The sequence below is a fragment of the Microchirus variegatus genome (assembly GCF_963457635.1).
Source record: "Microchirus variegatus genome assembly, chromosome: 21".
NCBI classification, from domain to species: Eukaryota; Metazoa; Chordata; class Actinopteri; order Pleuronectiformes; family Soleidae; genus Microchirus; species Microchirus variegatus.
In genome coordinates this window covers 13,740,528-13,752,884 of record NC_139822.1, presented here as the reverse complement: position 1 = coordinate 13,752,884, position 12,357 = coordinate 13,740,528, and the positions used below count along the sequence as shown (strand labels likewise).

The following is a 12,357-nucleotide window of genomic DNA, read 5'->3' as shown; positions in this document are numbered from 1 at the left end:
GCTTTAAACTTGTGAGTGGCAATGTCGTAATCGTTCCTTTGCTGCTGCCCCGTGGATTTAATTATGAAAAACCTACTTTAGAAAGCACTCGAGTGCCTCGTCACCTTTGTGTTGTGCAGAAAAAATGTTGAATTTGTTCTCATGTTTCTCTTTCACTCATGAACCTCTCACACCTGTTTGCCAACATTATCGCTCCACTGGAGTTGTGCGAGGTCTTTCTTCAGTTTCTCATGAAAACAAAAGCATTTTCTCAAGATGTCTTGCGTCAACGTTTGCCTTGGTCTTGCCATTTGACTTGACAAGTCAGTCACCCGTATCAATGATGACTAAAAGTAAAACTAAAATTGCGCTATGTATCTCGCTGACACAGGCCACACCCGGCCTACCAAGAAAAAGGTACTGCGCTCTAAATTGAAACGCAAGCCTGACTCAGGGCTTAAACCCTTCCAAGCTGTACCGTACTATACCAATCCAAACCGTACCGTGTTGGAAACACAGCATAAAATGCAATGGGCAAAAGTTTCTTTTGAGTTTCCATTAAGAATCGTACAAAAATAACTGGCCCCAACCATTCCATTTTTTGGCACCCTTCCCTTGGGGAACCAGAGTGAAAATGGTACGGTCCGGGAGGAGCTAGACTAGAATTTACCGCTCCAAACTGCACCATACTGTACCAAACTGAACTGAACCATGATGAAAACATGGCTTAATGTTGCTTGGCGATGGTGATGTGATGTCCCCCATGTCCATTGTTGGTTTTTTTTGCTTTTTTTTTTTGTGCGAGTGACTAAACTACTGAGCCTGCATCCTTTACAGAGAACAATTATTGTCACTGTGTTACTTAAAATGACCCGTGAGCGGCATGCTTAACAGTATGCAGATCTAGCCTCGGACTATGAATGGAGAAATTCTCCATTAACTTTGCTCTGTTCAAGGTTGTTTGAATTAGAATTGGTCTATTTATAGTGCGGCATGTACATTTGTGTATCTTTGGATGAGCTTCAAACTCAGCGGTGGGCACACTTGCCAAGTTGTCTGTCCTTGCACGGCTCATGTGCAGCTTACAGTGATAATGGTAGCAGATTTATCAGACGTAGCTAGTGAGCTAATTAAACTAAAACTATGCCATTAACATGCTGAAAGCAGCGTCTCTGGCTGAATGCTTCCTGCTCAGCCAGTCTAAAGTCAGGATCGTGTTATAGGGGTTTGAACTTGCACTTGATTGCTACAAATGTCAGCAGCCTGCTAATTCTATAAATAATAATACAAACTGTTATATTGATGTAAGGAAGCTTTTTAACTCAACTTTGTGAAAGGATGGGATCCAGGATCCAGGGAGTTTTGTTGGACTGTCATAAGGTTCGATTGACTTTAAAGGTCGTGCCTTGGTAGAAGGTATATATTTTACTGAGAGCCATTCACTGTAACAGGCAGAACTAACTTATTCATACAGGAAAACAGAAATAAGAATCAACAAAGGTGCCATATGTAAGAATGTGGCCAAAAACGGTTACTACATTCAAATTCAAAATACCGAGGTCTTTTAGGTTTTTGACGTAACTGGCAACCCGTGGTTGCTCGGCAGCTGAGACGCTAGCTGAGACTCTACAGACTGCAATGATTGGTAGACGGCGGTAGGTGGCGCCACATGCCAAAACATGATTTCAAAACATAAACATGATTTGCAGTCTGCAAAATATTATTTTTAATGCAAATATTTTGGCTGTACTGTTGTTGGTGAGTTCAGTTTGTTATATGAACATTATTCCTGAGTCTCTCTGACATATTAGGAGGATTTTATGGCCAGTTGCTTTAGATTTTTTACATAATGCACCTTTAACGTAATCTCAGCCTTTCTCTGGCTGAGGTCAAAAGGAGCTGGGTCATGTGATAGGAAAGTAACAAATCAGGGAACGACACTTTGACGTGACACTAATAAGACCAACTCAGGAAGTTAAGCAAAAAAAAGCCTCTTTTCTTGCCCGTTCGGAGTAAAATGCAAACCCGGGAGTTTTCAGACGACATCAAATCCTGCAGCTTTTCAAAAAGTCTCCTTATTAGAGACTTAAAAACTCTTGTAGTAATAGTGTGGACAGCAGGTCGAGCGCCACCAAAATGATTTGCAAGGTTGTTTCCACAGACCACAGCAGGCATCAGGCTGCAGTGAGCTCTATAGCTGTAGCATTCACAGCATATCAGTTCAGAGGTTTGACTGTAAACCAAAAATTGATAGAAAGTAACCACAGAGGAACTGTTAGAAAAATATGCCACAATCACAAAAGGACCAGCTCCCGTAGCCTGTACAACTTGATTCCCATTATTTTGACCAAAGAGCAGTTTAAAAGAGGTGGACCTCTTTTATAAATGTCACATCACCACATGTATGTACAAAAATTGCTCTTAAAGAGCTTCGGCAAGCAGAGAAACGCGAAGTGCGACAGGTCGTGCGTTACTTACGGCTGCTAAGGCGGCGATTGGACGCGGAGAGGTTCAGCGAATGGTCAGTTCATCATATAAAGGCTCAAAAAATATCCCACGAACATACTTAAACGGTGCTAATCCATGACCGCAGACATGTAATTAATGTTAGCTTACTATACGCACACATGCACGCACACTGTGAATCTACCCAAACCCCCCATGTGTGGATGTCTTCAGAGTCTTATGGCATTTGCAGGGCCTCTGAGGGTATTCAAACATTCAAAGGCTGCATGTGAAGCAGAGAGAGGTGGAGGATATGCATGGTACGCTTCCGTCTGGGGGAGGGAGGGAGGGAGGGAGGGGGGTAATTAACATATTAATGACCCCACCTTCCTACAGCTTCTGTCGGATAGTCCAAACACTTTGATAAGTATGCAAATGAGAGCTGCACCATCTGAAGAGGGAATTAGCTCTGCCAGAGACAGCCGAGAGAGGAGGGAGAGGAAGAGGAAGGAAGGAGGGAGCAGCAGCGAGTATTTTAGAGTGGAAAAAGGGAGCAAAATGTAAGGCAGGAAGGAGAGGAGACGGGGTAATGACAAGAGTAAAGGGATGAAAAAATTATAAACAGCGAGTACGACAGGAAGGAGTCTCAGATACACATGGTAATGAACTGATATGCTCATGTTTGTTTTAGTTGTCTTTAATTATCCGGTGTGCACAGTGGGCAAACGTGTGGTGGGTATTGTGCGCGTAAGTATCATGACAAATAGACGGTGACAGCGAATGCAAGAGAAGACTTCTTTTCATTCGCGTGCTCTCCACCTCTCAGATCAATATGCCAGTGCCTGTCAGCCCCGAAGTGATGTGCAGAATGGCTGCAGGGGCTCAGGCCGGTGGGCATACAGACTGTGGTGGAGGAGGAGGAGGAACAACCCAGAGGAGACAAGGGCAGAGTAATTATAACACACACAGACTGATCTGGCTTGTTCTATAGCGCTTTAGAGAACGGTGAGTAATAAGGATGAGGGGGAGCACCATGGGAAAGCAAGTGTTCACATGTGGGTGAGACAAAGAGAATGAAAGAAGGGAGACTGTGTGTGTGTGAGTTAGAGACTTTGCCAGGGATTCACCGACACACTCATCATCACGCTCTACAATTATGGTGAATAATTAAAAGGTTTTCATTAACTTGATCATTTCCTGTTCGGCCACGTTTCGGGGGGTCTGACACCGGCAATTAAAGCAGGGGCTGGCATCATCCAGCCGGTCCTGCGACCGAGGACGACCTTATGTCTTTTGTACGGCGGCAGAAATCTGACAGGGGAAAAAATGAGGGGCTTTAGCCGTTATCCCCCCCTTACTTAACTGTTCTCAACACTTCAGCGCTAAAGCACACCAGAACTGACAATGAAATCTATGTGCTCAAGGTGATATCGTGCAAATCTGGATTTGCTTTCCTCGATTTTTTTTTATTTATTTATTCTTTGATTAATGCAAATAAGGGGGAGTGAATAGTTTGCCTCGGCAAAGCCCGCCTTAGGCGACGCGTCTTCCACCTTGAAAATCCTCTCATATTGATAGTTTCTGTGTGTTTTCTTTTCTCATACACTGAAGTGAACAAATACCGTGTTCCTGGAAGCCAGGCATCCATCACCCGAGCACAATGATAGATTCAGAGCGGATTGATAATGTGATGCTGCAAGGACTGCAATGTGCACGACTACACAACAGCTAACAGCTAGCAGATAGATATATCCTCAAAATCTTTGTTTAAAATTCACTGTGCTTTAAACACCATAATTAGTAAAAAAGCCTGTGCTGTCCTAGTTCGATGGCTCTTCTTGTCTTTTGAAATTGGATTACCACAGGATGAGCCATTTATATCCAGAAAATGAAGGTACAATCTCTGGCATAAAGCTTTACTTCCCAATTTGAGCTTGTGTGCACGACCCTAATGCATACACGACAACAAACATGATTAAACATGGCAGACTGTAAATCTGCAAAGGACAATATTGAGATTTGGAGAGGGACGTTTATGCTGTGAAATCTGTCTCTAACAGTCGACCCCTGGCTTTGAGGACATCTTTATGTTTGACGTCAACATTTCCACTTATTAACGTTCTCATGACTATTGTGTCTGGTTTGAGCGATCTGATCTCTGTGATCTGTCCACCTGTAATCCGAGGGGTGAACACTGTGCCCGAAGCTAGGAGAGTCAGGGGACCTCATTAGCATAATTTTGTTGAGACCCATGAAGTGAAGTTGGTGATTTTAAATGTGTCAAAGAACAGAAATGGACTAAAAAAAAATTGTTATTTCACACTGTCTTGTCATGTCACTGCCGGGGCTTCATCTTCAACTTCATCTTCCAAACCATATTTTCACTATTTTCACTCTCGATTGTTTAAACCAACAACATATTTGAGTGAAAAATAAATGCTGGTTCAAATATATATAAACTCAAGAGACTAACAATCCACCTTAACATTGTAACACAGTTATTTACCCAAACAAGACAGTATCCAACTATTCTTTCAAGTGTAGGCTTATGTCCAAAAAAAAAACCCAGCTAACTCTCAAGATAAATGTTACAACTTTATTCACAGGGAACTAATAGCCTTTGCATATAAAAGATGTCAGTTTTCTTTGTTTGCATAGTAGGCTTCCACTTCAAAATGCAAAAGGCATGAAAGACTGCGGAAGAAATATGATTTTCTTAAAGCCTGACCATTCCATTTTTGAAGGCTGAGCTAAGGTTACGGCTCTGAAACCAAACATTATTCCATTTCTGCAAATTAACCCTTCTCAATGTCTCACATGGCTTTACTTTACTTTACTTTAGTTTTCTGGACGGAACCTGTGATGGGGGCACGCTAGTGTACAACCACAATCACACACCTGTCTACACCCTGATCTCTTTATAATGCCACATCCTCAGTAAGTGCATGCAGCCGAGAGTGCAGATGCAACTGCAGTTCGTTTGCATTTCATCAGTTTCAGCCACTCACTCGTGATTCACTCTCATTCACGTCACACTTGTCAATACAGATAATTCTAAACCCAGATGAGAGTGTGTGTGTGTGTGAGATCACAGCCTTACATGTGTGCGTACACACACAAATACAAGTAGAGAAGCAGCAGCAGCAGCCTCTCTGACCCAGCCTGCACTGCTTCCATGCAAAGTCAAGCGTGTTCGTCCTGAAGACTATCAGCTCTCCGGGGAGGGAGGCCATCGAGCAGCATTATCGACATTATGGACGCCTCGGCCTGGAGATAGGCTTCACATCGATCCCCTGATTAATTACTATCTGCAGGCAGGCGGCAGCAGGATGAGGGAGAGAGAGAGCAAAAGACGGGGGAAAGAAAAAAGAGTGGCAGAGAGGGAAAAGTGAGATGAGAATGATGGCACAAAATGAAAATGTGAAGGAGAGAATGAATGGAATCAGAGGGAGCGTGAAGGATTGGGAAGAGAGGGAGAGAGATAGAGGAGGGAGAGTGCAGCCTGTGCTATCTATGGATATCAGCTAAAGGCTACACAGTAATCTTCCAGGTGGAATATTATTTATTGATATAAAAGGTAGGCAGGAACCTCTTATCGTGAATGCAACCAGCCCATAACATACAACCAAGGACAAAACTAAATTCACACATTACTTGGGGTGGAAACAACTTGCAAAGACATGTAGAGGACACGAAAACACCAATCTCCAAGCATACGATGCAAACTGATGGTATACGTTTAGTAAAAACAAGGCTAACTTCACTAACGGAACTAGTGTGCAACATGAATGGACTAAACTTGGATTCTTTGAAAGCTGCTTTAGTTTTGTAGCTCCGTAGATCTATGGGTCTTTCTCTTATTCAAAAAATAAGTTTGATGATGTCAGGGAGCTACGTGGGATCGCGAGCTTCTGCTCACTTCCTGATTAAGTGACTGACACCGACCGACCGACTCCCTCTCCCTCACTCACTCACTCTCTTTCCAGTCCAAAAAGGCATTTATTGTGAAATATTCGCTGTGACGTCATTAGAAGTCGATCGGAATTAACGAACCGGTCCTTTATCCGCAAAATAAATAAGGATTTCTATTGATTCAAAGAGAAAGACTTTGGCTTTGTAAGTCAAAAAATACTACTCACTGGCAGCAACTCACTTTTATTCTCTTATTGTTTGGTCCATAAAATATCAAAAAAATATGGGGAAAAAAATGTATTATTGTTTCTCAAACCTGGGAATTATGACGTTCTCAAATGTCCTCAAACCAACTATTATCGAAAATAGTCAACAATTCATTTAGTTGTCGTCAAATAATCGAGTAATTGCTCAAAAAATTGCCATAAAAAAAAGCCATTTGGAAAAAGGACAACAACAACACCATGGAGATTACAATCATGATTATGTTGCACCGTTTTAATTTGATAGAATTTTTAATTGAGTTGATCTGAGTTTTACCACTAACATTTGCTCTGTGCAGGAAATTAACCGTGCATTTGCATTGCTACCAATCCTAAATCGAGTATTGCACTCCCCACTGATGCAAATCAGAGCTGAAGCCAATAAAAACCCACTTGCAATGCAGTCTTTTGATCTGGGAGTGAATGCTGATTAAACACATTGGTAAAAAAAAACCTTTAAAACCTGGGATTAAATGTTTTTTTTTTTGCACAGTGGGAGACCAGAAATGGCAATAATTGTGCAAACAGAGGAGGTCAAGGTGTAAAGGACGACATTGTTACATGCGATGAAAGTACTTTTGAGACAAACTTTTGAGACAAACATCCAATGTGCACAGTGTTCTTAGGAAGCCCACAACTGGAGATTCAAAGTTCAAAAATGGGGCAAGACAGTCCAACAAGGCTCTCGTAAACTTCAAGCTACTCTCACATTATGTACAATTTTACATATTTTTTAAAAACATACTGGAGAAGAACTTTTCTAAACCCACAAATTAGAAATAAAGTTGCGTTCTACCTTCCACCCACTCATCTCACCCAAAAGGAACTTAAAAGCTGTGGGCACAGAATGACGGAAAACAGTTTTGCTGCATTAGTAATGAACTGATAATTCGGTGATCACGCTAAAAAAATCATCAAGCACAAGCGACAAAGACGGAATTATTTAGCTCCACTAGTTGGAACATTAAAGGAGGACGAAAAACCCTCTTGTTTAATATTTCATACGGGGAAGGAAGCACGAACTAAAGGCAACACACTGTTGTTTCTCTTCTGCGGAAATCAAATGTGGTGACGATGAAGTTGTCCAAAGGAAGGAAAGAAAAAAAAAAGAAGAGGGACACAAAGTGAGAAATTCACACTGCGATGGAGGAGTGAGGAGAGAAGAAGTGAAATAACCTTAGTATCACTTCACGGAGGAGGAATAAAATAAATAAAATAATAAAACAAGAAAACACAGCGAGGCAGAGGAAACGGAGAGCGAGCGCAATCAGAGCACACGCAGCGCTGCGGAGTTGCTAATACGAGGGCAGTAATCAAACATGACAGGGGAGACAGACATGTACATTAAGTTGACAGTCGAACCAGGTTTCTGTTTGACTGTCTGAACAACAACAAGCCAATTCTGCCTGTGACTGTGTGTGTGTGTGTGTGTGTGTGTGTGTGCGACTCTTTGTTATGTCTGTCTGTGCACTGGTTTCTGTGGCGTGTGTGTGTATGTGTGTGTGTGCGTGTGTTTGCGTGTATTGGTGCAAAGCAGTTTTTTCAAATACCCACTGACCTGAAAAGCTCCGTTAATGCTGGATCCACAGGCACTGAGAGAAAGACACAGAGAGAGAACGAGGACGATTTTAAAACAAAACGGATTTTGCAGATATTTAGCGTTCAGATCATTCAGTAGGTGGCTTTCTCAGCATATACCAGTGGCGATTGACAGCACAGGAAGCTCAGTTTCAGTTTCATTTCAGTACTAAACGTGGTGCCAGAACACGATTAGGACGTGTCACTAGCTCGGTCAAAATCAGTTAGCTTAGGTTTTCACTCTCAGGGAAGCTCAGCTTCTCTAAAAGTCAACGGAGCAGTGGGCGGACACTGGGCTTCGGCGTGACGATTGGAGGAACTGTCTTAAAGGCGGAACCACCTTTTTGATTGAGCCTTTTCCGTCTCAGTCCTGTGTGGATTTCGTGAGGGAAGTCTGTAGACAAGTAGCTGGTCGTTGTGTGTTATTTACACACACATTTTTGTTTACACTACCGTTCAAAAGTTTGGGGTCACTTAGAAATGTCGTTATTTTTGAAGGAAAAGCACTTTTAAAAAAAAATTAATATAACATTAAATGAATCATAAATACACTCTTTACATTGTTAATGTGGTAAACGACTATTCTAGCTGCAAACGTCTGGTTTTTAATGGAATATGTACATAGGTGTATAGAGGCCCATTTCCAGTGTTCTCATGGTACATTGTGTTTGCTAATTGCGTTACAATTACAGAAAACGCTTGTTAGCACAGCTGAAAAAAAAAATCATTATTTCTAATCTTGTCAATGTCTTGACTATACTTTCTTTTCATTTTCCAACTCTTTTGATGAATAAAAGTGTGACTTTTAATGGAAAACACAACAAAATTTGTATAGGTGAGCCCAAACTTTTTGAACGGTAGTGTATACACTGTAAATAAAAACGCTTTTATATCATTTCAGTTTTACACAATACCTTCTAGTGGTTCGTTTGCAGAATTTATAACTAAATAACTGGGCCTGGATTGAGGTTTCCCCTGTTTCAAAGACCAGCAACCACCACTGGTATAATACATACAATTAACAGCTAATAATGATAAAGGTGAAAGTCATTCATGACAGATATAAGACTGTGGTGAATACAATGTGATAAAGTGAAGTGTTTTTGGTGTCAGAACATCATTGGTCGATTGTGGATTTTTAGCTGTTGTATTAGTAATTTCACATTAAAGAACAATCTTTTCGCGTTTTCATTTTGACACTTTTGTTTTTGTGTTTCCACTTTGATGGACAATGGCTTGTGTATGTCACATTCTAATGGCTAATTAACATAGTGTCAACCACTAAAAACACACAGTGGTTGACAGATAATTAGCAGGATTTCCATCTTGTGATATTTCAAATATTTGGGGTTGCGAAATAAACCCAAGCAAACTTTGGTTGAAGTCCAATAACTGACTAAAACGACTTAAAACAACACAGTGAGCACAAAGCGAGAGCTACCAGAGACAAAAGAATCCCTCCTTATGATCACCACTTGCAATTTATTAACTGTCAGCCAGATTCTAAATTATAAGTGTGAAATTTATGCAGTGCATCATGCCCTCAACCCCTCACACAATGAAACTAAGAAATACACAGCATATTCTTCTGGAGCGCGTGAAGAGGAAGTGAATGATGGAGTGATTAAGTTTGCCGCCCGTAAAAGATGATCGCCGCGCCGATCCTCCATTCGCAGACTTCGCGACGGTAACTCAGTCGAAAAGTGGGGAACGGTCGCCACCTTCCATTTGTTTTTCATCGTCTTTGTTTCGTACTTTCTGAAGTCAGAGGGCGATGAAATATGCATCAAGAGAGTCCTCTGATGAGAACCTCCTTTTAGATTCCATAAACCTACGAGGGCGAGCGGAGCAGCCGCCGACTTCTGAGACTCCTCAAGGTCTGCTGCGTGGTTTTATGTGAGCGAGTTATGCAGCAGCTGTGTTTACTGTAATAACACATAAGTGTGGTAAAAAAAAAAAAAAAAAGGAACGCCGCTGCTTTGTCAGCTAAAACGTGAACTTACAATGTTTTCATTTCGCCCCAATGGATCATTTTTGTTGCTTTACATTCAGCACACTGTGACGGTATTTAATCTGGAATAAAAGCTTTAAACTGGGGACAGTGTGAGTGTTTTTCTGGTATAAACACAAGAGAAATGTGTGCACTGGTGTGTGTACGTGCTTGTGTGTGTGAAGGTCACCCTGAATGGCATTGCTGTGTGTGTGTGTATCCATGCAGATACCTTTGGAGCGTGTTCGATGGCGCTTATCGTCTGCATCCAGCTCCATCTGCAGGGAAGGCACAAACACGCTGTTAAATACATGGCAGACAGACACACACACACAGACGGACGGACGACGACGCAAATTCACGTTTCGTTTGGGTAAATATGCTTTCAGCTCGCTCGTCAAACGTCCATTTCGCGGCGGATGTTTGCGAAACATCCCGAGGAGAGATTTCGCACAGGTGACCGAGTGACTGAATTGTGCAGTTTTACGTAAAATGACAAATTCACGGATTTAATCACAGATCAATTTGACGTGCTTTGTCGGTCCGTGTTTTGACAAGAAGAATCAGTACGATGCTATATGATAGGATATGTAGATGTGGTATGACACAATATGTCTTCATAGGCCTCTATTTTTTGTCAATACCGTTATCACACTCTTATAGCATCTTTGTAATTGCTGAAGTTTATTAAGGTAAGTTATTTAAGCTACTTTTCTCTATCTGATCCACTGATTTTGACCAGAATTGGACCGATACTGACACCAAGTATCATATCGGCATATTCGATCAAATACGTTATGATATGGAATGATATGATACAATGTGGTATGGTATAATACCATATGATAGTGACAGTGTGGTATGATTAGAGCTAAAGCAATTACTCGATTAATCGACTATAAATAGATTACTAAATTAATCTTTAAGCTATTTTGATAAATCAGTTTGAAGCTTTTTTCATGATTAAAACAAGATTTCTGTTTGTTTTAGCTTCTTATGTGTGAATATTTTCTTAGTTTCTTTGCTCCATATAACAAAGAAATCATTAAAATTAAATGATATATGTGTATATGTATCTATACACATATATACATACATATAGATACATACATACATATATATATACATATATATACAGAAAACAAGATTTCTGATTGTGTTAGCCTCTTATATGTGAATATTTTCTTTGCTCCATAGAACTAAGAAATCATTAAAAGTAAATCATACATATGTGTATCTGTGTATATATATATACACAAATATACATATACATATATACATACATATGCATATTTATACACTATACTGTATATATATATATATATATATATATATATATAGTAGATACAATAAATAGTTCATAATACATATGCAGGGGTTGCAACTGAATATCTTTCCATATAAGATTGCAGTCCAGAAAACATAATCTGTTAGATTGTCTTTGAACAACAAAAAGAAACTCTAATATTTGCATAAAATAACTTCTTACGGTTCAGAGAAAGACTCAAAGGACTGAAGAAAAACACTATTAATACAGTATCACAGTGTATCAATATCATAAATGTATGGATATTTATGACTGAAGTGTGTACTCTGAATCGGAGGAAACTCAGATACACACAGGATTAGTCCTGGATTGAAGATATGACTGTTTTTTTTTTTTTTCTTTAGCTTTACTCCAGTAAAGTATCAGTCAGTCCATCTTCTCCACTTTTTTGGCACAGCCTATTCAAGCACACATTTATCAATGTGTGACCATCCATTTGGTAATTGTACAGATGTAGTGAAGACACTTCAGAACCATACATCAACTGTGCTGCTGCTTCCATTCCTCCTATATCCGCCTCTGCGATCAAACCTTTCAAACTCTCAACATGCTAGAAAAAGCATTATTACTCCACCTCTAGAGTCTTTCACGTATGTGAGACCTACAGACTCCTCTCACAGATAAACTGCTGAGGCTCCTGAACACCTCAGGTCCTCGCTGCTATTTCCTGATGTCCCTAAATATTCGTGCTTGCTGAGTTTGGACTATGACTGTGGGGGCTGTGGCTCCTGTTTGGATGTCTCTTTTTATTAAACATGATTTATTAACACCACACTTAGTGTACTGTAGAGCCCCTCAGCCCTAATGGTGTGTTACTTTATGAATGCCCATAAATGTTTCAACGAGAGAAAAATAAAATCAGC

General features: G+C 40.5%; 1 protein-coding gene across 1 annotated transcript in view; it reads right to left on the bottom strand.

The window, feature by feature from the left end:
- Window positions 1-10,445, bottom strand: part of myt1lb (myelin transcription factor 1-like, b) — a gene marked incomplete at both ends in the record, with an annotated part of 65,958 nt that extends 55,513 nt beyond the window's left edge. The window contains 2 exons of the mRNA XM_083908150.1: window positions 8,158-8,191; window positions 10,400-10,445. Of these exons, the coding sequence (XP_083764276.1) occupies window positions 8,158-8,191; window positions 10,400-10,445 (80 nt within the window). The remainder of the gene's footprint in view (window positions 1-8,157; window positions 8,192-10,399) is intronic.
- Window positions 10,446-12,357: the final 1,912 nt, after the last annotated feature.